This window comes from Papaver somniferum, chromosome 5, assembly GCF_003573695.1.
Source record: "Papaver somniferum cultivar HN1 chromosome 5, ASM357369v1, whole genome shotgun sequence".
Lineage (NCBI taxonomy): Eukaryota > Viridiplantae > Streptophyta > Magnoliopsida > Ranunculales > Papaveraceae > Papaver > Papaver somniferum.
The window spans coordinates 163373843-163398598 of record NC_039362.1 but is presented as its reverse complement, the minus strand read 5'-3'; the positions used below and the strand labels follow the sequence as shown (position 1 = coordinate 163398598).

Below are 24756 nucleotides of genomic sequence, written 5' to 3'. Positions count from 1 at the left end.
CAACGAAGAGAAAATTAATCGATTAGCAAACAAGCTTAAAAAACTCACTCAGAAGATCGCTGAGGTATGTAAGATTTTATCTTCATCTAAGAAGTTAGTTTCCAAGGACAAAAAAAGACCATTAGAGAAGAAAGTATGGTCAAATCATTTTTATAGACAGAGGTCTGTGGATTCCTCTCAAGAGGAACATGGTGGACAAATTGTTGTTCACCGCAACACAACTTGATTGTGTTGAAGATCTTGTCTCATGTGCCTGATCAAAAGAGACAAGGTTATGCACCTCTCAGGCTTTAGAAAAAGTTTGTTTTCTTCTTTTCTTAGTTTTTTTCTCTTTGGAATTCTCTGTCTAAAGGAGAGTTATTCTCGACAATTCTACCCTCTCTAGAGTTCAAAATTGTACGTGCACGAACCTGTTAAAAAGGCTGCGTAACCCTACATTCCTTTTTCTTCCCTGAAACCTTTTTTTATCTTGAGACTACTTGTTGAGTTTAAATTGTGATTTCCTCTCACAAACCCATACGTTATGGATACTCCAAGCATCATATCTTCTGATGGAAAAGATGTTAATATGATTGTCAAGCCATCAATCATGAAGCAAAAAGAGAAATCTTCGTTATCTCCGACATTGAAAAGAAAAATAAGGAATGTGAGGAAGCCAAGAGATGTTCCTTAAATTCTTAGAAGTTTCTGATGTTCTTGAAGTGTTGACGGAGATGCGTAAGGAGATTCAACAAATAAAGGCTTTTGTGTTTAAGACTCATGAGATTCAGAAGTCCCTGGTTCGACATCAGTCAAGAAGGTTTATTGATATTAACTCCTATCTTCATGAACCTTATGTCCCAATGGATGTTGACGACAAGGAGTTCGGGGACGATAAAGAATTCTTCAAAGGTCTTAATGTCTAGTAAATCTTCTTATGAGAATTTTATTTTCTTGTTTTATTTAGAAGAATAACTAGAGTTTGGAATAGCCATTATTGTGATTACACATAGCTACGTCCAACGTTTTCATCTTCATGTTTTTAGGTTTATTTGATTAAATTCTAAAAACAAATTTGGAAGATGATTTTTGCAGTATTAATCTTTATGGTTTTATATATTATAAACTTGTTATGAGATATGTGTGTTTGCGTCCGCGAACTATGATTGTCTCATACTTTGTCAAAAGTTATGTCTTTCATATGTCGATATGCATGTATTGATAAAAGAATGAATGAGCTTTTGACATTGCAAAACGTTTGAAGCCTATTATGTCATTATTGATGGAAGATAGGATGAACTTTTGTTCACGAGGATTATGTCTATTATATGTCATCGTGCAAATAGTGATGGAAAATAGAATGAATCCTTGTCTATTCCGCAGTATTGATCTTCCCTGATTCATATTTTATGTATATATTGTGCGGCTCCGTAAGTTTTCTTATGTCGATCATTTCCGATTAGATTAATCATGAGTTTTCTTGTGGTTAATTTAATTGATTATTATTTGGATTCAAATTCATATTCGTATGTGATTTGGTATGTCCAAAGAAATCCTTTTTTTCTCTTGAAATTAAGGTCGCTCTTGTTGTTCTTTCGGGAATGACATATAATAGGGGAGAGTTCTTAATTGAACTTGTGCTTAATTTCCAAATCTTTGTGGGGAGTGCGGTTGTGGAATATTATAGGGGTTATCTTGTATTTTTATAAACTCCTTGATGAAAGCATTTAGCTTCGGCTTTATAATTGCATCTAAATAAGTTGATATGTGCTTGCTTTTGGGCATGAAATGTCTCTATGGAAATTTTCATTAGGATCCCGTTTTCGTACCTTTGGCAATTTTATTGACAAAAAAGGGGAGAGTTAATGTGTAGTTCACACTACAAATACATATGGTTTTCGGATCATTATGTAAGGGGGAGTGTTTTCCATGTGAGATGGAGTATTGACTAAGGGGGAGTGATACATATCACCATAGTATTGTTGTCGAAGTTGTGATACAATTGAACTTTGATGCTGTATAATAATACTATGACACTGTGTAACAATGATTGATAATTCTTGTTTTCTCATTGTTATAGCTACGGATTTTCAACAACGATGATGCTAAACTTACAACCTTTGGAATCATTTGAGTACTTGGAAGTGACGGAGATTTCGAGTAATGTTGAAGATTAGGCATGTGGAATATGAGATACAAAAGTTTATTTATCTATTTTTGTATTCCATATGTATTGATAGTTTTGTCACTAAAATTGACAAAGGGGGAGATTGTTAGAGCACTGCTCGGTCGAACTCGCATGCGTTGCTATCTCAAGCATGTTTGTCAATGTTAGTGATCAAAACTATAAGTCTTGATTTCTAGTCTACTATAGCTAAGTCTCAGACTACGATAGAAAGTGTAGTTGAGCTCAAAAACTCCATGGAGATCATCATACAAGACGAAGAACTACTCAAGGAACTGGTGGAACTTCATCGACTAAAAGGTATATGGAGACTTGAACTTATCTATCACTCAAAAGTCTATCTACTCTATCTCCTATCTTAAGACAAAAGTTGTTTTACTATATAGACTTTGATTATACACATTTTCTATTTCGAGCCGAGTTTGTCTCGCTTATCTATTTCTCTAAATATGTGTTGGTAAGCTTTCTCTTTGTCCAAGTTCATCTTTACCTAGTGACAAAAGTCATATTATGTTTCAATTACTTGAAAATGGTTTTGACGAAAAATAGTTTGTGAACAACAACTATATAACGTTCTCTAAGAATGTTTCAATGATTGAAATGAGATTCAGATTATATAACCATTGTTGGATATAAGTATTGTGTGGTAACACGTATATGTATAAGTCCTTATTCCTCGAACCAAAGTATGCGTACTTTTTTGATCAGGAAAACCGGAACAAAGTCCGCAAACCCAGTCCACGTACCCAGTCCGCGAACTGTCGGAGGTTCTCGTCCCGAGAAAATCTGCTGGAGTTTGTAAACCATTTACAAACTTATTACGGGTACTTAAGTCCGCGTACCTAGTCCGCGTACTTAGGTTGGTTATTTTCTAAAAACGATTATCCGTGAACTTATACTTTTATAAACTAAGGAATTCAAGTTTGCAATCCGTGGCTATAAAGTTCATAAATTTATTTGAGTGAATCAAATCTTTTTTGCTTCGACTGTGTCTTGTATACTTCTACAAGATCTAAACAATTGAACAACTCTCTAACTAGTTCATTTGAGTCATTTGAACTAGTTATGGTAAAGAAGAATATGGTTGATATGAAAGTGCTCATATGGCTAACCATTTGGTTAACTACTGTTGAACCAACGAATGTACATGTTTGGATACGGTTACACAAACCTAAAATCATGCATTTCATTTGCGTGTAACAAGTTAAGTTTTCGATCTAATGGTTGAAAGATATTAGCTTGAATCTAATCAGGTTTTCATCTAACAGTGTATATTGAATGCTTTGTTACTAAGATAACATTGATTGCAAACCATGATTTGAAAGACTATATAAGGGAGAACTCTAGCAACTGGGAAACCTAATCCCTACATCTCCTGTGTGATACTAGTTGTATAAGCTAGAGTCGATTCTCCTTTAACCTTAGGTTTCTTCTCGAGACCCTGTAGGTTAACGACTTGAAGACTTCATTGGGATTGTGAAGCCAGACCGATACTACTTTCTTTTAGTTGTGTGATCTGATCTTGTTGATTCTATCGTATTGAGTACAATCGTAATGATTGGATTGAGATTGATATCTCCGATAGGAAAGATATAAAAGTAATCACAAACATATTCGTCTCATCGTTTGTGATTCCACAATATCTTCTTTCGCCGCGTCGATTGAGATTATTGTGAGGTGATTGATAATACTGAGCTGTTATTCGGGAATATAAGTCTGGTTTATCAATTGGTTCCTGTTCACCTTAGTTGTGGGTGAGATCAAGTAAGGGAATCAAGTGCGTAGTATCCTGCTGGGATCAGAGACGTAGGAGCACAACTGTACCTTGGCTCAGATTGAGATTGATTGGGGTTCAACTACAGTCCAAACTAGAGTTAGTTTGTAGTAGGCTAGTGTCTGTAGCGGCTTAATACAGTGTGTGTACAATCTGGACTAGATCTCGGGGTTTTTCTGCATTTGCGGTTTCCTCGTTAACAAAACTTCTGGTGTCTGTGTTATTTCTTTTCCGCATTATATTTTGTTATATAATTGAAATATCACAGGCTGTGCGTTTGAATCAATCAATTAGAATATCCAACCCTTGGTTGTTGATTTACATTGATTGATACTTGAAGATTGGTCTTTGGTACCGTTCAAGTGATTTCTCCTGTATTCAATTAGACTCGTAGATTTCTATTTGCTTGAGTAAGAATTGAATCGATAAAGAGAGATATAACTCTTTGATATACTTTATTAAGATTGAGTCTAGTTGATTCTCTTGAAAGTATATTGGAGTTAGTCCATACAGATCGTTAATCGAAATATTGGGTGTGGTTGTTGTACCCACGATTTTTCAGTATCTCTATGGAAATTTCATTAGGATCCCACTAGTTTTCGTACCTTTGCCAATTTTATTAACAAAAAGGGGGAGAATTAATGTGTAGTTCACACTACAAATACATATTGTTACGAATCATTATGTAGGGGGGTTGGTTTTCATGTGAGATGAAGTATTGACTAAGGAGGAGTGATACATATCACTATAGTATTGTTGTCAAAGTTGTGATACAATTGGACTTTGATGTTTTGTAATAATATTATGACATTGTATAACAATGATTAAGAGCAACTGTTTTCTCATTGTTATAGCTACGGATCTTCAACAACTATGATGCTGAGTTGAACACATTTAGAATCACTGGAGTACTTGGAATTGACGTAGATTTCGAGTAATGTTGAAGAACCAAGGAAATCAAGCATTTGGATTGAGAGCTTCAAAGTTTATTTATTTTGTGTTCCATATGTATTGATAGTTTTGTCACTAAAATTGACAAAGGGGGAGATTGTTAGAGCACTGCTCGGTCGAACTCGCAAGCGTTTCTATCTCAAGCTTGTTATCAAGTTTAGTTGCCAAAACTATAAGTCTTGATTTCTAGTCTACTTATAGCTAAGTCTCGGATTAGGATAGAAAGTGTAGCTGAGCATTAGAATTTACGACGTTCATCGATTGAAGACGAAGTACTACTAAGGGGAGCTTGTGGAACTTCATCAACAAAAGGTATGTGGAGACTTGAACTCATATATCACTCAAAAGTCTTTCTACTTTATCCCTTATTTGAGACAAAACTCGTATAGCTATATAGACTTCAATTATACATATTTGATATTTCGAGCTGAGTTTAACCCGCTTACATATTTCTCGAAGTATGTGTTGGTAAGCTTTTGCTTTAACCAAGTTCATCTTATATTCTTATCGAAAGTCAAAAGATGATCATGTGAAAATTGCGTTGTAACATCTTACATGATTTGTGTGAGACAGTCATTTGATGTAGACTTGGAATGTTTCATATTGATCATTCGATCACTTGAAAATTGCTTTGAAGCTAATAGTTTGTGTGAGACAGCTATTCCCGTCTTCCGAGAATGTTTCAATGATTGAAATGAAGTTTAGAACACTTAACCGTGATTGGATAAAGTATAGTATGTGTACTTGCATATATGTAATCCAAGTCCGGGAACCATAGTATGCATACCCGTATGCGTACTGGTTAGTTTTGTGAAAGTCCGGGAACCTTGTACGGATACCGGTACGCGTATTGGCGTGAGGTTCAGGTCCGGGAATTTCTGCTGAGTTTGGAAGGTATGTGTACCGGTTCGCATACTGGCGAACCCAAACTAAGTCCGGCTAGTTAGGTATGCGTATCCGTTTGCATACTTGAGTAGGTTATGTTCTAAAATCGGTTTGTTCATGAACTAATACATTTACATAATAAGGAATGCAATCTTTTGAAAATCGTGGCTATAATGTTCATGAATTGATTCATGTGAATCAAAATTGATTTTTCTTCAATTGTGTATTGTATACTTCTATGAGAATATAAACAATTGAACAACTCTAGAACTAGTTTCATTTGAATCATTTGAACTAGTTATGGTTAAGATGAATATGGTTGATATGAAAGTGTTCATATGGCTAACTTCGGTTAACTATTGTTGAGCCAACAAGGTGCACACATTTAGGTACGGTTACTCATATCTAAATGAAGTCTTTTTTCATTTGTGAGTAACAAGCTAAGATTGATCTAACGGTTGAAAGATATTAGCTTGAGTCTAATCTGGTTTTCATCTAACGATGAATATTGAATGCTTTATTACCAAGGTAACATTGATTGCAAACCTTGATTTAAAGACTATATAATGGAGGACTCTAGCAACTGGGAAACCTAATCCCCACACCTCCTGTGTGATATTAGTTGCGACTAGAGTCGATTCTCCTTTAACCTTAGGTTTTTCACGAAACCCTGTAGGTTAACGACTTAAATACTTCATTGGGATTGTGAAGCCAGACCCAACTATTTTCTCTGAAGTTTCCTGTTCTGATCTTGTTGTTTTCTATCGTGATTGAGTACTATATTCTCTAAGATTTGCTCGAGATTTAATCTCCGATAGGCAAGATAAAAAGTAATCACAAACATCTTCGTCTCAACGTTTGTGATTCCATAATATCTTGTTTCGCTACCATACGATTAAGATTATTGTGAGGTGATTGATATTTTTAGGCTGTTTTTCGGGAATATAAGTCTGGTATATCAATATGTTCTTGTTCACCTTGATTTATCAAAATACGGAACAAAACTCATAGGTTTATCTGTGGGATACAGATTTATCTATACAATAGAATTTTTTGTGTGAGACAAATTTGTTTATCAAGTCTTCGACCTCGGGTCGTAGCAACTCTTAGTTGTGGGTGAGATTAGCTAAGGGAATCAAGTGCGTAGAGTCCTGCGGGGATCCAGAGACGTAAGGAGCGCAACTGTACCTTGATCAGTGTGAGATTGGTTAGGGCTCAACTACATTCCAGTTCGAAAACTTGGAGTAGGCTAGTGTCTGTAGCGGCTTAATACAGTGTGGTGTTCAAATCTGGACTAGGTCCCGGGGTTTTTCTGCATTTGCGGTTTCCTCGTTAACAAAATTTCTGGTGTGTATGTTATTTCTTTTCCACATTATATTTTGTTATATAAAGAAAAATATCATAGGTTGTGCGTTAAGTTCAATCAGTTCTTGAATCCGACCTTTGAGTTGTTGATTCACTAGTGGAAAATGGATTTTTCAAATCAGATTGGGATTTAGAATTAAGACTTCCCATGACTTTATTAATATATCAGTCTTCGAGAGGAAGTCCTTTTTACGAGAAAAAGTAAATCAAGCTTCCATGGAAGACGTGAATATAGGGGGCAGTTTAGTAAATAGACGGAGCTTCTAGAAGGTTTATATTAAGTCTGGCTAGGAAGCTAGTTTTTATGGTCCCGGTTTCCCATATTGGGTTCCTTATCTTCTTGGTCTCCCTCTTCTATCACTTCTCTCTCATCAGAAATCTCGCAGCATCTGAGTTTTTACTCGAAATGAAAATGCAAATCCAAACCAAAACCTAAATGTTATTCTTTGCCTCAATCTTGGTCTCTCATCTTCTCTGTTTTTTCTTATACTCAAATTCATCGTTGAAACCCTAACTAACTCGAAATCATGTTTTCCTCTATGAAAATCTGCATCTGTGTACATCGACGGAAGATTTGAATCCACCAACTCCAGATGCAATCTGAAAATATTGCTGGTAATGAAAGAACATGATTAAATGAAGACGTTTTCTGACCTTGTAGATCTAAATCAAGGCTTTTGGATTTAATGATTAAGTTTCTGAAAAAGATGGTGAAGGAGGAGAAATTAGTAGAAATATAATCAATGGGTTTCTTTTTGTTGTTAATTTTGTTATGCAAATCCTAATTTTTCTGTTAAATTTTGTGTAGATTGTAACATTGTTCTGTGTTTTATTATCCGCTGTTTAGGGGTATTTATCTGGAAAGAGAATCCTAGAAACATCCAGTTTGGCTTGTGGTTGGATGAACAACTTCATGAGAAACAACTTCTAAGGTATACAAAATTAGTACTTCCTCTGATTTTAATTTTTCAAGTTCTTTCTTTTTAGATGTGTTTGCCTATGTATGGTTTAAATATGTGGATTCGGGCATTTTTGATTGATTTGAATTGTTGATGTTGTTAGTAGTCATCCAATTTTGGTACCGGTTCTCACCTTTTCAACTCATTTTTCAGTTGTGGGTTTTCATGTATGGATGAAAATTGTGTTGTTGTTGTTGCTGTGGTGGTGCTTTTTGTTAGGTTGGTTATAGGTTCTTGTAGCATCTGTGCAATTTCTCTTGGTGTTGTTGATTATTGTGTCATTGTGTATGCAATCTTATGTTTTTTGTGCATTTTCCCAGAGAAAAAGTAAATCTAACTGTAGGAAAACTTTGTTTAATGTTGGGTTTGCCTCTTAATTGAAGTGTTAATTGGCCATGTTATCATTTGTTATGGTATCCTAGAGTTGGTAAAATTGGGATCTTTTTGGCTGGAAGCAAAAGAATCATGCATCCCTGAGTGATGTATTATGCTGAAACGAAGTATGTATGGAGATATTGAGGTGGAGAATTCACTGGATTTTGTACCAATAAGAATCTTATGAAAAATTTCAAATTTACAACAACTAGTTTCTTATTCTTTTTATTTTCTATCTATTTACGTGTTGATATGCATCACGATTAGCACATCTGCTGGCTTAGGACAGATTCTGACACAGATCTTTTATCATAAAGTCATTGGAGTTACGAACTTCTTTTTGTACTTAGAAGGAAATATTGAACTTAACTTCCAACAGTTTCTGCCATCCTGGAGTTTATTTATGTGAGTTCATATCCTTTGCACCTTTACCGGTCATATCAAACTTATGTTTAGTAATTTTTTTATGTATATACTGCATTTTGAGTACAGTGGCTTGGAGTTTTAGGTTCATTACTTGTTGTTTATTGGGTTTCGCAGCGCTCATGACTGAAGAGTTTTGGAGGTAAATTTATCCAAAGTTAAGGAAAGAAGCCGTAGTTTAGTCTTGGAGTTGTTAAACTAAAGATTGGGTTGGTATCTTTGAAGAAACTAAGATTCCCCGCCAAAGCAATGAATTTATTCTTGAACTTCTCCGCGGTGTCCATTTTGATTTTGAAAGGTTCATTAGTGACCTTAAGGTTTGTAACTTCAATCCTACACTCTCAAATTTTTATTTTTCTTTCTTAATATGGTTAGTGCAGTTATAGATGAATTTTTTTTACCATTTTTTTAGCTCACCGTTTTGGGTAAGGCTCGGCTTGGGTTGGCTATGGAATAGGATCTCAAAAAGCCATTCAGATTCGTTAATAGTTACATCAGAGCTATGGTGAAGTTCAGCGTCAATCGGGTTGATATCATGGTTATTCAAGTTATCTCCATCCTTGATATTCTTGTTAAAGATGTCAACTCCATGAGAATCAGGTGTGTTGTTGAAGCATGCTCATGCATGATGTATATATTTCTATCTCTGAATTTCGTATCATGTGTCCAGTTAATCTAGTGACACTGTGCGGCTAAAATGTGCAGGTTTAGTCAATTTTAAATGGGGATACAAGCTCTTGTATTTCTTGGTAAAAATCATATGTTGGTTCTTTACAAATTGATCGGCTCGAATGTTGTTTGTTTGCTCCTTTTTTCAGATAGTGGTACTCGTAGCACTTACCTGAACTATTGTTACTTTCTGTCAGTTGTATCAACACTATTGTTAGAACCCTTTATCTTCTGAAATGCTTATACTCGTGGCATTTCCGTGGCAACTTTTTAACTTGCCACGGTGGGTATGCGTCTACCCATAAGTATATTCTACTTTGAGTTGGGATTCGTTTGTTTGTGTAAGGACCCTCAAGCTCGTCAACGTTATTAGACTAGTCAAGTGACGAGTTAGCCGATAGTGACTCGATTAGTTTAACACGAACGTTAATTAATAGGAATTAATCTAACAACGATCTAGACACGAAACTAGTAGCACTGGGTAGAACTCGAAAAGTTACCCAGAATGGACTACTCGCACGCGTCATTCGGACACTGGGCGAAGAGGATTTATCGATTTGTTTTCGGAGGATAGAATAGTAATTTTGGGTATTACCCTTGTGTCTGCACGTGTAGCAATTTGGGCAGCCTTATCTCTAAACGGATCGAAGAGAATAATCATTCTTTTATTCTTCTTCTCTTTCTTCTTTCCTCTTCTCTCTTCTTTTTTTCTTTTTCTTTTTCTTTCTGTCGATTTCAAGTTGACGAAGCGAATTTGATTTGATGTGGGTGATTTGTAGAAGCTCGTAGTTATATCAGTGGAGAAGGTGATGCTGTTAAAGTTTGAGTTCCAGGAGAAGAAGAGATTGATGCAGCTGTAAACTGGATAATTAGAGATTGATTGAGGGTTTGTGTGAAATTAAGGGTGGATGTAACAAATTGAACATGAGTTTTGAGTATGTTTTATGAAGAAGAAGATGAGTGTGTTGATTTGAGGATTTGATTTGAGAAATCAGGAATTAATGTTTCATTGCTATGAGATTGATTGAGTAATTGATGATGGGTTGTATGTTAATTGAATCATTAAGAAGAAGGAGTTGGTGTTTCTGTTGATTATGAAAAGAGGATTGAGATGTTGTTATTAACAGAAGATAGGGTTCTGAAGTTAAGGTTTTCTGGAATCAGTTTGAGAATGAAATTGAACGCTTTGAGGATTAATTGGTGATGGTGATTATTGAGACTATTAGATAAACAGAATCAAGGTAAAGAATAATTGGTTTCCATGGAATTTAAGGTAATCCTTCCTTAAGATGTTTAATTCAGTTTTTCAGTTTTATTGAATTACTATGCGTGTTTGATAATTGGATTAAGATTAAGATGGACATGGTTGGTATATAATGGAGATGAAATTGTTTAACTGGTAATTGAGACTAGTAGAGGCTCAGTTTGTTGTGCAGGCATGAACCGAAATGGGAGAGGTTTGGTTTCATTGCTATGGAAAATATTATGATAGTGTTGGTCCTGTAGAGTGTATGGAGTAGAAGTTGTGTAGTTGAAACTATAAGTTGTTATGCATGTGGTTGGGTTAAGAGTTGAGATGCAGGGATGTGTGTTTGTTGGAGTTTAGATGTTGTTGGATATTGTCAGTGATATCAGATTGATAGGCAGTTCATTGAGGGACATGAATTGAGTTTGGTAGTGGTGTTGTAATGATGCCACATGGTTAATGATGAACAAGTTGTTTGGGATGTTGTCTGGAATTGGTTGAAGTGATAATGATGTGTTGTTGGTGTTATGTGAGTTGTTGAAGTTCGGATGTGCAGGTTGTGGTTGTAATGGATCTGAGTTAGGTTATGTTGAAGTATATAGAGTTTGGGTTACAAGTTGAGTTATAAGTTAGACCTGCAGGTGGCTATGGTTGGGTTTCAGTGATGATTATAGAGTTGCATTTAGTATTTGTTGTAAAAGCTTGGAACTGCATTTGCAGGTAGGCTTAATTTACAATTGTATCTGAGATTGAATTATAAAGTTGTTGTTTTTGAATGAATGAAATTGTATTTAGGCCTGTGAAGTTCAGTTAGCAGAGTGTTTGGCCTGTGCAAGGGCCTTGGTTTGTATAACCTGAATCAGTCTTGTGGACTGAGTTGGCTCACTGATTTTCCTTGAATTAACCTGACCCTTTGACCGACTTGACTCAGTTGACCACTTGACCATGACTTAGACGTTGACCATTTATTGACCATGTTGACTGTTAGAGACCGTTAGTTGACCCTAGTGGACCAGGCCTTGTGTAATGGGCCTGTTTAGTGGACTTAGGCTTATAGCCAGTTTTCTTAATGAACTTGTATTAGACCATTGTTGTTTGAATTAACCTTTGACTTCCTTTATAAAGTTACTCATAAGGCTTAGTTATGGACCATAGAATCAACCTAATTAAATTAGTAAACCTTAGCTATGCTAAAGATATATAACATTAAAGTGTAAAGTAATAAATGGGCTTAGAACCGTTAGATAGATCGTATAATTCTTGCGTGAGCCATTTTGGCTAGATTCTTAGACTTCTTGTGTGATTAACAGTTAGTCTATATTAACAACGATCGATTCAAATGATGTACCGGTGGATCGTGGATCTCGAGGTAGGCGTAGCTTGTCATCAAAAAAGGTGGGAATACTTTAACTCTTTTGTGATTATTGTTTTTTGCTTTTACCAATGTTTATGTTTAACAAATTCATGCATTATCTGATTGTGTATTCCATGCATTATTTTATTTAAAATTCTGAAAGTACTGTTGATTTCTTTTAAATCTTTCCATTCGCTTGAAAATGAATTGTAATGCTTTGTTTGTCTTTATGAATTGTTTGGGAAATGAGAATTTCTCTCTGTGGTATATAGGATACTGCTCCTTCATTTATATATACAAGAATTCGAGCTTTTATGCAATCACTAGGTGTGGGACGAGTCACCATATAGCTATCTAGGTGCGGGACGAGTCACCATTATTATATATTGTTTGGAAGGAGTTAGTTCCATATACATGATTGTTTACCTATGTGTAATTGATTGCGCTTTAACGTTTAGGGAAAACATGAATTGTTTTCAAATCATTAATGATTACTTGAAAGTTAAATGTTATTCCTGGGGGCACCCCTTTTAGGGATGATGCGCTCACCCATTCCCACTTTTAGTTTCAGAGACAGATCAGAGTTGCGCAGCGGAAGCTTCGAGGAGTTGAGTTCGTTAGTTGGTTGACTTTTACTATATTTATTATATTACATGTTGTATTTGTAATCCAAATGACTATTGTATATGTATCATTTGAGAGGAGTTCTTGTATATATATATTTCTGAGCGAGTTAGTTTTGGGTTAAGTTTTGTAGCAGATTTCTTAACGGAAAATGGGTCATTTGTCCAAATATTTTTAAATCACGGTTCAAATGGACGAGTAAAAAATAGTTTGGGTGAAATGGCCAAAAAAAAATTAGTAAGGATGAAACCAGTTTCATCCTAGCTTAAATTTAAAAAATAGCAAGGATGAAACTGGATACATCCTGTGTAAATTAAAAATAAGAAAAAATATTTGAAAATGGACACGATGAAACTGATTACATCCTGCCTATTTTTACATTTTTGTCCATTTAAACAATATCAAAGTCTAACTGTCCATTTCACCCAGGAATTGTTGATTTTGGTCTTTTTAACCAATTTTGTGATTTCTTAATTGAATGTTTAAGTAATTGAATTAGATTTTAGTGCCTCTTATTTAGTTAATCACTTGGATTAGTTAGCTGCTAGCTTTGGCGGCGCTACAGTTTGTACTACATTTACTTGCTTGTTCAAGAGTTAATATATGATATTGCCTATTGTTTGGATTTTTTTTCCCCTGTTCTAGATTTCAATTTCAAGCATGTCAGGATAAATACGATATCTTAGGCACCTGCATCTGGAAAAGGAGCACAGTGCGAACTGTTGGTACTTGTGGAACTTCCCTGAAGTAACCGCGAATTTTGATATCGAATAAAGAGGAATCTGTAGTATCAACTGTTCAACATGCTACGGTGGGTATGCGTCTTCCCACATATATATTCTACTTTGATTTGGGCTTCTATGTTTATTTGTACTGCATTTACTTGCATGTTCAAGAGTTGCGTATTGATTGCAATTGTCATTTGAGATTTGAGCAAGTTATTTGTTGTTGATCCAGGATGTTGATTCGCCCTATTCAAGATTTCAAGTTCGAACATGTTGGGATTATGATATCTTGCGCACCTACATCCGGAGAAGGATCACAACGCGAGAACTCAGAAAGTAAGTTTCATTTTAAAACTCTTCCATGATGTATAATAAACCAATATTTGAGATTATTTTGTTAACATGGCTAGTCCTTATGATTTATATTTCCATTAGCCATATGTATAATAAAGCAATGTACACCAAAGTTTAACTCGAAATGCGATTTATAATGATGTTTGAGATTGCGTCAAAGGATACGCCGATACATTGGTACGGTAACTGAAGTGTGAGGTTCTTGGGATAGTGATATTATACTTAAACGTTCCTTGAATATGTGTAGATCTATTTTTTCTTCTTGATGTTAATGTACAAAGGATTATAATGAGACCATTTAAGCTATATTACTTCTTGTTGTTCTCTTTTCTTGGGTGTATAATATAGTAAAGTGCATCATTACTAAACGTATCTATATTCCTTTTGATGACCATTCAAGTTGATCATAATCATGTATAGATTAGGAAATTTGATTTTTGTTGTTAGTTTAGTTTCTCTTCACGGGGTATCTTTCCTCCGGATGGTTCATTCGAATATGTTTTAGTTTACTTTGGGAGTTGTTATTTGTATGCTGCCAATTACTATGGTCACCTGTACTGTTTATTTATGGCTATGTTGTTGTTTTGGACTTGAGGATTTGTGTAAATGTTGACATTGATTTGTTTATTGTTGTCTTTCATGTGAGGTATACATGTAATGGTCATGGAGTGAGACGACAACTTGAATGTTGAGTGACATCTTTCATACAAACAGGGGCTTAGCATCCGGCGAATGGACATAATTAGAGCTAATTTGTAAGTAAATGAAGTCATGGATGGTGAAGTATTGCCTTCAACTTAGTGTTGAAGCTATCTGGTTGTAAATCTTGTATTAGGAATATAAAGTTAAGCATTTGAAGTTTTGAGATTTGGAAAAGTATTCTAAATAGTCAAAGTTATAAACTGTTAGCAATTTTTAATAAAATTCAGTTTTGAAATCACTATTAATTCAACAATTTAGTTTTTTTGATCAATAAATTTTTGTGTTGATATTATTTTAATTGTGATTCAACTGAATCAGCTTTGGATTCAGCTAAATCAATTTAACTTTTTTTATTATAAAATAAGTTCAATAGAAACGTTTGTTTTTATCAGAATTAGCAATGGACTGTTCAAGAAAGACGTTTTTTGGAAAAATATACTCCTTCCCGAAGCAGTCTTTTTGAGAAATAAGACTACAATATTATGGCTCCCGGAAACAGTCATTTTAGCGATTATAAGTGTGTTTCTGGCAGACTTACTTTTTCTTTTTTCCACTAGTGATTAACACTTGGATATCGGTTTGTGATACCGTCCAAGTTATTTCTCTTATTCAACCGGGCTCGCAAATTCCTATTTGTTTGATTGCGGATTGAATTGAGAAATTGAGATATAACTCTTTAATATACTTTTCTTAAGATTGACTCTGACTGTCTAGTTGATTCTCTTGAAAGTATATTGGAGTTAGTTCATCACAGATTGCTAAGCGAAATATTGGGTGTGGTTGTTAGACCCTCGCTTTTTCAGTTATAATTCTAATATTGCTGGTATTGCTCTTATTGTTTGGAATCATTCAGGATCTCTATTGGAAGCTGTGGCCTTCACAGTGAAAGTTCGTGCGATTGATCATGCAGAAGCTCTTGGACTATTACATGCTGTATGGTGGATAAAAGAAAGAAATTTAACCAGGGTTATCATAGAAGGGGATAACGAACCTGTTACGGAAGGAGTTCAAAAGCAAGGAAACAACAATTGCAGGTGGGAGGAAATTCAGTTTAGACCCATTTCTTGTAATCACGTTGCTGATGCTTTGGCAAAATTTGCTAGAAGAAATGATTGTAATCAGGTTTGGTTCCGTAATATCCATAGTGTTGTTAGAAATTTAGTCATTAAGGATATATTTAAGATGGACAGGGATCATAGGGGAGTATGGAGTCTTAGTTGTCTGTAGTTTTATGCCCCGTTTGAGATTGTTTTTTTCCTACAAAAACACTTTGTAACAAACTTTTTAGGAAAATAGCGTTTGGTAAACTTTTTTCAAAGCGCTTTTCTCCAAAAGCACTTCTGTTTTAGGACAACTTTTAAAAGCTACTGTGATTGATCAAAACAAATTTTTTTTTTAAAAGCTACCCAGGAGTAGCTTTTAAAAGTAGTAAAAGCAGAAGCTGTGGACCCACACAATTTTAATTAATTGATTCTCTATTTTAACCTTGTTATTATATTAAAAAGAGAAAATCTACCCTCAAATATTTATTTATCTACAATTATTTCTCTAATCAAATGAACAAAATAATAATTACAACAACAATAATAAAAATAGTATCTAAAGGTAAAAATTCCAAATTCAAAAATTAAATGATTAAAATATGAATATGAATTATTATTATTTTTTATCTTTATTTAAATAATATTCAAAATATAAAAAAAATATTTTATTATTAATAGATGTAATTTAAAACGAATTTTTAAACCGTGTCTATTTTCGTCATTAGCCACATCATAAACACTTCAACATCATAATTTACCAAACATAATTTAAGGTTTGTTAGTTCCACGACACTTTACATATTATAGTTTACCAAACGTCTGACTACTTTATTTTAAAGCACAACACAACAGCGCACATCACAACATAACAAAAAAATATTTTTTGCAAAACTCACAACAATACCAAACTAGGCTTCAGTCTGTAGCTTTTGTTTTATTTGTTTCGTGGTCTGGTGTATACTTTTGTTAGTTGGTTATCTGTTGTGTGTTTTGAGTTGTCTTTGTTTGTCCTGGATTATACTTGGTTCAAGTTTAATAAATCTTTATATTTCTCCTGGGAAAAAAAAGTTTTCGCTCTCCAGCGTCGCCCACTTCAATTCGTCATTCCCTTGCTTAAATCTAAAAATATATATTTCTGGTGCAACGATCATTGTATAGTTGTGATTTTAATAGATCAAAGACTTATGATCGGACGATTAATCAATAACGGATAAAATTTTTCAACATTTGGGAAGGAGAAAGTTTGGCTAAGAAGAGTGAAAAAAGAGTGAATTGATTTTGAATTTGATTATGTTAGGTTTATGTTTTTAATTTTGTCGAAGAGTATTCTACTTATGCAATTTAAACTATTTAAGGGCAACATAGTAATTTTGTCGCGACTAGGACACCCTTATAAACATATCCTAGAGTGGAAAATGATCTTGCATGCCTCGAAATGGATTTCAAAAATTATATCAGGCAAGAAATAGGGACAGGCTATAGCTTAGGTTAGCCCCTTGCTAGCAAATAACAAACTTGTTAAAGAAGGAAAAAGTGTTACATGTTGGGATTTCACACACAACTTTACACACTGTTAGCTATTAACTGGTCCGTTGGAGAACAGATCAAAACTCCTTGGAGAAAAAAAATCAAAAATTACTGCGAGAAATTGAGAATCTAGAAGCCTTTGCTTTACAACATAACAATTGGCCCATAAGCCACTTCAAAATTTGATACCTTTTTAACATGTCAGTTTGTCCGCTAAAATCTAAGATCAGTACCTGCAACTTCTTTGAAAGAAATTCCACCAAGAAACCTAAAGACGTTGAATATTTCACATATACATCAACTTTGCTTGCTAACTGTATCGGACTCTGCCTCCGCAACATCAGCAGCAGACCTCTTCAGAATTTCTCTGCAAAAAGATCATCAAAGCTTCTTAATACTTAAATCAAAACGAATTCCAAACATTTACATAACCATGACAATAGAGACATTGAATCAAGTATAACAATGACCTCTTCAAAATACAAAGAAGCATACATATCACACATTAGATATGATGTTTGTATTATCGAACTTTCTTAGTCCACATGTAAAAACTCCGCTCTCTCGTTAAGTTAGACTGCTGAGTCCATAGAAGAGACAATTTATGTCTGACACTGAGGGCTAATGTAAATGTTTTGCAGACTAGAATTACCGTACCTTTTGATTTAGGCCTTGACCATATGTAACTTCATAAAATTTGTGCGTCAGCATTTCTTCTTCTACCTTCAACAAACAAAAGTAACATAGAAGTAAGGAATAAGACAATGCAATATCGATACAGTAAATAATAAGAAAATTAACTGGCGGGCCGAAAGATGTACGCCAGGGAATAACAACTATGACCACGAAGGAGTCTCAAAACAACCTGGAGTCTATGCAACTCATGTGACTTTGATCTGTAAGCTTCCATCAGGATTTCACTTTGCTTCTCCAAGTGCCTGCAAAAAGTTGCATTTAGACCTCACTCAGGTTCAAAACAAACAGCAAAGAGATGAAGGGAAAAGAAGGTTAAAGTAGAGCTCACTTCAACACCTCCACCGAGTACTTGCCCTCCATTCCCAAATTTGAAATACTAAAGGCTTTAGTATGTATTATTGAGCCAAAAACCTGTGTAAAAACAAAAAATCTCAGCATATCACCGTTTAAAGTTAGCTACAAACAAGTAGAAAGAACGAATTACAAGAAAAACATAATCAATGGTTTTAGATGACTAATTTTATGATTCACTGGATCAAAAATAAAATTAAAAGAACCATATTGAATTATCATGGAACAAACCATCTGATTCCTATTGTTTTAATGAAAAAACATGATGATTACACATGGATAAACCCAACCCTAATTGAAATAACTGATCACCCTAAAAAAACCCCAAAAAACTTCAGAAATAAACCCTAACTAAATTCCAACATTCGATTAGTTTATGTACTATCTGTAATTAGGATAATCAGAAGATAAACCCTAAGATTATTTTATTATCCTCACAATAAGAAACATACCTGCGATTCAGCCTTCTGGTCAATCTAGATTGTAGACAAAAGAGAAAGAGAATAGAGTCTTCTACTGTACAGAATCTTGCCTTTTAACAAATAGATGTCGGTTTGGTCAAAGAAATTCAACCAGAGGTCAAGGTGTTTTATTAAAGATAGGGGTAAAATCGGAAATTCAAAAAATAATAGTATAACGCAACGGGAAAGAAAAAGAAACTACTAGTCTCTCTCTCACTTCTGCTCTGTACCACTGAAGTTTCAGGAAGTGACAGATTCTTCATCATTACTAAACTTATCTGGTTTTCTCAAAGTAGGCGTTACTTGAGTTCCTGTTTTGTTCAATTCCAAAACCCTAAGAAAAAAAGATTACTCATTTATTTGGTATTTCTAAAAATGGGGATTTTTTCAAGATATTATTGTTATTACTTAGGGTTTGTAAGTTTGCTATATTTGTTTCAAATTGGAACTGGGAAATTTTTAGTTGAGAAAAATAGTATAACTGTTACTTCTCCGGATAGTATTAAAGGAAATCATGATAGTGCTATTGGTAATTTTGGTTTACCACAATATGGTGGAAGTATGGCTGGTACTGTTCTTTACCCTAAAGACAATCAAAAAGCTTGTAGAGAAGATTTTACTACTTCTTTCAAGACTAAACCTGGTTCTCTTCCTACATTTCTCTTAGTTGATCGAGGAGGTAAGATCATTTTTTATTTTATTTTTTTGAATCTCATTGCTTTCTCTTGATTTTTGGTTTGGTATTTGGGTTTTTTAGAAGCCCCAAAAGGAGATAACCTTGAGGGGTTACAGATGTGGTGATTAATGAACCTAAAAAGGTCTCATCTTTTGACTTTGATAATGAGTAAATATGTTGGGTTCATCTTTTAGATAGTTCTTTAGGACTGCGAAATTAGTGGAAGTAAACTGATCAATTTCAAGATTATAGTGTTAGCTTTGAGTTTTTGGTGTATGTATGTGTTGCATGTGAGTGATGTTTGATAAACCTGGAAGTAATTTGAGTCGAGAAGAGTGTCCAACATGTATCTGATAGGAACTTAAACAATCAACTCTACCACCACTCTGCCAATGAAACCATCTAAGTTTCAGAATTACATTATGGATCTTTGTGGCCATGTTAGCTTAACTACCAAAAATAGAAATAGAAAGACCCAAATTAACTTCAGATATAGTCATTGTATTTAGCTCGGCAATATATGTTTGATCTAGTATGACTATTATACTGGTGATTTCTGATTATTTAAGAGTCCGAAGTAGTTAGCGGTCGAGTGTAACTATATTTTTGTATATAAAGTCATGAGTTGTTTTAAGTTGGATGAGTTGTAACATGTTTGAATGTCCTATGATCCTTCACAGATTGCCTTTTTGCTTTAAAAGTTTGGAATGCGCAAAAAGCTGGAGCTTCCGCTGTGCTTGTTGCAGATAATGTTGATGAACCATTACTAACCATGGATTCACCTAAAGAGGATGGTGCATCTGCACAGTATATCGAGAACATAACCATTCCATCCGCGCTCATCACTAAAGATTTTGGTGGAAAGCTGAAAAAAGCAATAAGTAGTGGGGAAATGGTCAACCTGAATCTCGATTGGAGGGAAGCTGTTCCGCACCCAGATAATCGAGTAGAGTATGAATTGTGGACCAATAGCAATGATGAATGTGGGGTGAAATGTGATATGCTGATGGAATTTGTAAAGGATTTCAAAGGCGCAGCACAAATACTTGAGCGAGGGGGTTACACGCAATTTACACCCCATTATATAACTTGGTATTGTCCTGAAGCATTCACAATAAGCAAACAGTGTAAATCTCAGTGCATAAATAAGGGACGGTATTGTGCACCTGATCCTGAGCAGGATTTCAGCCAAGGATATGAAGGGAAAGATGTTGTTGTCGAAAATTTAAGACAACTTTGTGTGTTCAAAGTGGCAAATGAGATCAGCAAGCCTTGGGTTTGGTGGGATTATGTCACCGATTTTCAAATAAGATGTCCAATGAAGCTGAAAAAATATAATAAAGAATGTGCTGATACTGTTATCAAGTCTCTAGGTGGGTGGATTTCTTTTTTTGTTACTTGAACGAGTCATTCTTTCTATAGGACGCTAAAGTACTTCTTGCTTCTGGTAGGCCTTGACATGAAAAAGATTGAGAAGTGTATGGGTGACCCAAATGCTGATGCTGATAATCCTGTTCTAAAAGAAGAACAAGAAGCCCAAGTAAGTATTTCTAACTAAACGGTTTTAGGTGTGACTTCAGTATAATCTTACACTACATCCTTCAGTTTGAGTGAACTGTCAGACAATTCTACCTAGTGGTTTCCCTGTCATGGGTTTAAATAATGGCTAAATCTCGTATGACTTGCGTGCAGGTTGGAAAAGGAACCAGAGGTGATGTGACCATACTGCCTACCCTTGTCGTTAACAATCGACAATATCGAGGTCAGTCTTAGAATCTTTTCTAGTTATATCTCTTATGTGGGTGTCAGTTTTCTGACACTGTTACTGTTTTCTGCATCTCCGTATAAATGCAGGGAAATTGGATAAAGGAGCTGTTTTAAAAGCCATTTGTTCCGGTTTTGAGGAAACTACTGAACCAGCGGTTTGCTTGAATGCTGGTAGCTTCCACTTTTATCTTAACTTCCTAGGGTGGTTATATACTTGCAGTAATATCTGGGTGGTGTATGTCTTTAGTACCTTTATGTTATCCTAATACAGATTTAGAGACAAATGAGTGCTTGGATAATAATGGTGGATGTTGGCAGGATAAGACATTAAACGCCACTGCTTGCAAGGTATTACTAAAACTTCACCTCAATAAATTGGTGGACTTTCTTTCAACGTAGGTTGATAGTTGGATTCCGATCTCAGGATACATTCCGCGGAAGAGTGTGTGAGTGTCCCCTTGTTCAAGGTGTGCAGTTTAAAGGAGATGGTTACAGTTCCTGTGAAGGTGTGTCTGGATATTTAACTTGTTTTTCTTAGTCAATGTTTCCCGAATTAGATTTCTCTGAGCAGTTAAAAATTATTAAACAGCATCTTTGACATTTTAAAGATGTGGCTAAAGAAATCTTTTAGTTGCTCATTGGTGAAACAGAGTTTTACTGCCTCCTGCAGGTGTCTTTATATGAATGAAGTATGTCTGATGAATGAGTTCAAATAGATAAGAACATGTGGGAGTAATTTGTGTACTTCTGTATAAACCAATGTAAAAGTCTGTATTATCATGTAGTAGTCACTTTTAAAGCTGGATTGTCCTACATAGTCTTCACGCTATTCCACCAAGGTCACAAAACACCGACGTTGATGTTTTGGTTGTTAGCACCATGATTGTATAAGATGTCAAAATTATGTGCCATTTCCTGCTGAACTATCACATAGGCTGGCTCGTGGATGAATGGTTTCTTAGAGTAGGAATCATTCACATTAAAATCCAATTTTAGAATCATGGTAATGAGCTTCACATGGAATATGTAGTATGATAATATTTTGATTGTGGGAGTTTTCTCTTGCAGCTAGTGGGCGTGGACGCTGCAATATAAACAATGGGGGTTGCTGGCACGAAACTCGAGATGGACATACCTTTTCTGCGTGTCTGGTATGTGTGTCCACCAGTACAAGTTTATCCCGTATAAACTGGGATTATGTTGATTCTTAATTCTTGTGTTTGTTATCAACAGGATATAGATGGTGTTAAATGCCAGTGTCCATCGGGATTCAAAGGGGATGGTGTCAAAAATTGTGAAGGTAATACTGATACGGCTTAATAATTTTTACAACAGAAGCAGTGGTTTTTTTCTTTTCTTTTTGCTATTTGCTGATCTTATAGTATTTCACCACTTGCTAAGAGAGATAGATTGAGACTTCTGATTTTGGAACAAGCAAGTTCAGGTTGAAATTATTATTCCAAATTAGCTTTCAGATAAACAGTTGTTGTCAATATATACTGGCAGATATTAATGAATGCAAAGAAAGGAGAGCTTGTCAGTGTCCCGACTGTCACTGCAAAAATACATGGGGCGGGTATGAGTGCACTTGCAGTGAGGGCCTCTTGTACATGAAGGATCATGACACCTGTATAAGTAAGTCACTATATGACTTCTTTTCCAACTACATGAACACACAGCTTATATAAATGGCTTCCCTGTGATTGCTTCAGGTAAGAGTGCTAGTGAAGCTAAGACGTCATGGACTGCTGTGTGGGTCATCTTGATAGGCCTGGTTATGGCTGCCGCTGGAGCATATCTTGTTTACAAATACAGAATACGGGTAAGTTCAGTGCATTGCATAATTCCATTTCCTATGTAGGTGAGGTTAGTCTATTTGACTATTTGTGAAGGTGTCAGTTTTACTTTACATGATGTAACTGATTTTGCTCTCATTAGCTAAATTAGCCCGTGAAACCTCGTGATATACTAGTTAACTATAAAAGCAGAAGTTGATCCACTTAAGCCTGGTAGTTAGCAATCCTTGTAAAATCGTCTAGAAATCCTAACTTGGTTTCCATAATCTTTTAATCTCTTGAAGTTTCATAAATCAAAAATAAGTGCTATAAGCATTCTATTGTTTTAGAAATTAGTTTTATCATTTATGAAAATAAAATGAATGGAGTGCCCAGCCTGCATAAGTAAATCATATTAAATCTGGATAATTGTTATATAAAAATAATGTCCTAGTCTCTTTGGAAAAATAAACATAAAGATCCTCTCACCTGCCAAGCATATATAACCTCTCACCTTGATTAATTCATTACATTGCTAACCTTTTGTCGCTCTTTTAATGCTTGCTTTGAATTTTTGTACCATCGGTTTTCACTTTTGAGCATTCAGTATTTGTAACTATGGTACCATCCCTTCTCAGTAGCTCACTTGCTAAACAGTGGCGGAGTTTGAAATGCTACTTGTGTATCTGTATCTCTTTTGCTCTTCCTACACATCTGACATTTTTTTCTTTTGTACTGGTTCCAGTCGTACATGGACTCAGAGATCAGAGCTATAATGGCACAGTACATGCCACTGGACAGTCAGGTGGAGATACCAAATCATGCTAGTGACGGCCGAGCGTAGAGAGATGTAAAAACCCTTGGAACTGCTACCGTGGTTTGTAACATAAACCCTTTTGTGTTCCAAGGAACTTTCCTTTTGTATAACATTAACGGATAACAAAATAATAGTCTTCAAGATTAGTGTACCCTGAAAGTTAATAAAGAAAGGGACAAAGGAGATATACCAAGTTAGGGGGGTTGGTTCTCGTAAGGTTAAGTTATTGTAGTTGTGGTTGTAGTTGTAGCTGTAACTGTAGGAATCTTGTTTGCCATGAGAACTTTCAAGAATTGCCAATGTAGTAATCAGAAGATCAATTTGTAACACTCATGTATATCTTTTGTAGGAATATATTTAGGTTTCTCGAAACCTTCAATTGATCAGTTTATTTTAAAGAAACTAACTTCTGATAGTCATGAATGTGTTGCACCCTTCAATGCAAGGAATGCAGACAAGCATCTCCCCCATGAGAAACCAAGTCAGTTCTAACCCGATACCATTGTTGTGCAAATAAGTAGTAGACCTTGGCGGGCCATGCATACACATTCGTGGAGTCAATGCTGAAAGATTATTCCGAGCAGTCAGACCTTTAGAATGGATCAAGTTTTATCACTCATCTAATATTTAGGATTAAGGGGCAGATTATGATCAATGTATCTAATATCCAATGTAGTATGTGTTCATAGTTCTAGACTTTTTCAGATCTCATTGTTTTTAAAATGCAACAAAGAGAGAGTGCGCATTACATGCATGTTTTCTACCTTTATATAATCAGAATTCAAATCAGTTCTCTCTTAAATGTATTCAGATTTTTGTCTGGTAAAATAAGCCCATGAAGGGGGTCAAGGAATAAGAAGAAGAGGTGTACATTATATTTGATTGATATAGTCTTTTACTAGTAATCAAGAGGATTAATCCTCAAAGATCTGAACATTAATATATTTAGAAAAAAATTTACTCATTTTGATTAATTTTTTCTTGGACCTTTTCGTAACAAGAAAACTTAAAATTAGTTAAATCAAGGGATATATATGTATAGATTTATTAACATTGGCAAGTCCAACACAACT

The 24756-nt window shown here is 35.0% G+C and overlaps 1 protein-coding gene and 2 long non-coding RNA genes across 5 annotated transcripts; 2 read left to right on the top strand and 1 right to left on the bottom strand.

The window, feature by feature from the left end:
* Positions 1-7462: 7462 nt before the first annotated feature.
* On the top strand, positions 7463-11591 carry LOC113283484. 3 transcript variants are annotated; one of them, XR_003327469.1, is made up of 5 exons: positions 7463-7754; positions 7987-8071; positions 8791-8878; positions 9014-9213; positions 9309-11591. It is a non-coding gene; the product is annotated as an uncharacterized LOC113283484 (long non-coding RNA). The 3 variants fall into 3 exon arrangements; XR_003327468.1 differs by having other exon boundaries at positions 8741-8878; XR_003327467.1 differs by lacking the exon at positions 8791-8878.
* Positions 11592-17079: 5488 nt separating this feature from the next.
* On the bottom strand, positions 17080-18719 carry LOC113278057. The gene is made up of 5 exons (XR_003325281.1): positions 18640-18719; positions 18165-18247; positions 18006-18078; positions 17798-17863; positions 17080-17507 (listed from the first exon to the last, which is right to left on the bottom strand). It is a non-coding gene; the product is annotated as an uncharacterized LOC113278057 (long non-coding RNA).
* Positions 18720-18865: 146 nt separating this feature from the next.
* On the top strand, positions 18866-24069 carry LOC113283483 (vacuolar-sorting receptor 3-like). The gene is made up of 12 exons (XM_026532758.1): positions 18866-19327; positions 20005-20697; positions 20776-20864; positions 21017-21086; positions 21179-21262; positions 21363-21439; positions 21516-21597; positions 22160-22242; positions 22325-22391; positions 22598-22726; positions 22804-22913; positions 23612-24069. Exons 1-12 carry the CDS (start codon positions 19024-19026, stop codon positions 23708-23710), a joined length of 1887 nt encoding a protein of 628 aa, XP_026388543.1. The 5' UTR covers positions 18866-19023; the 3' UTR covers positions 23711-24069.
* Positions 24070-24756: the final 687 nt, after the last annotated feature.

Bases quoted from the DNA above. Each gene is read 5' to 3' on its own strand.
- LOC113283483 (XM_026532758.1), top strand. From the start codon at position 19,024: ATGGGGATTTTTTCAAGATATTATTGTTATTACTTAGGGTTTGTAAGT. The intron at 20,865-21,016 runs GTAAGTATTTCT...ACTTGCGTGCAG, and splicing joins AAGAAGAACAAGAAGCCCAA to GTTGGAAAAGGAACCAGAGG. The intron at 22,727-22,803 runs GTAAGTCACTAT...TGATTGCTTCAG, and splicing joins GGATCATGACACCTGTATAA to GTAAGAGTGCTAGTGAAGCT.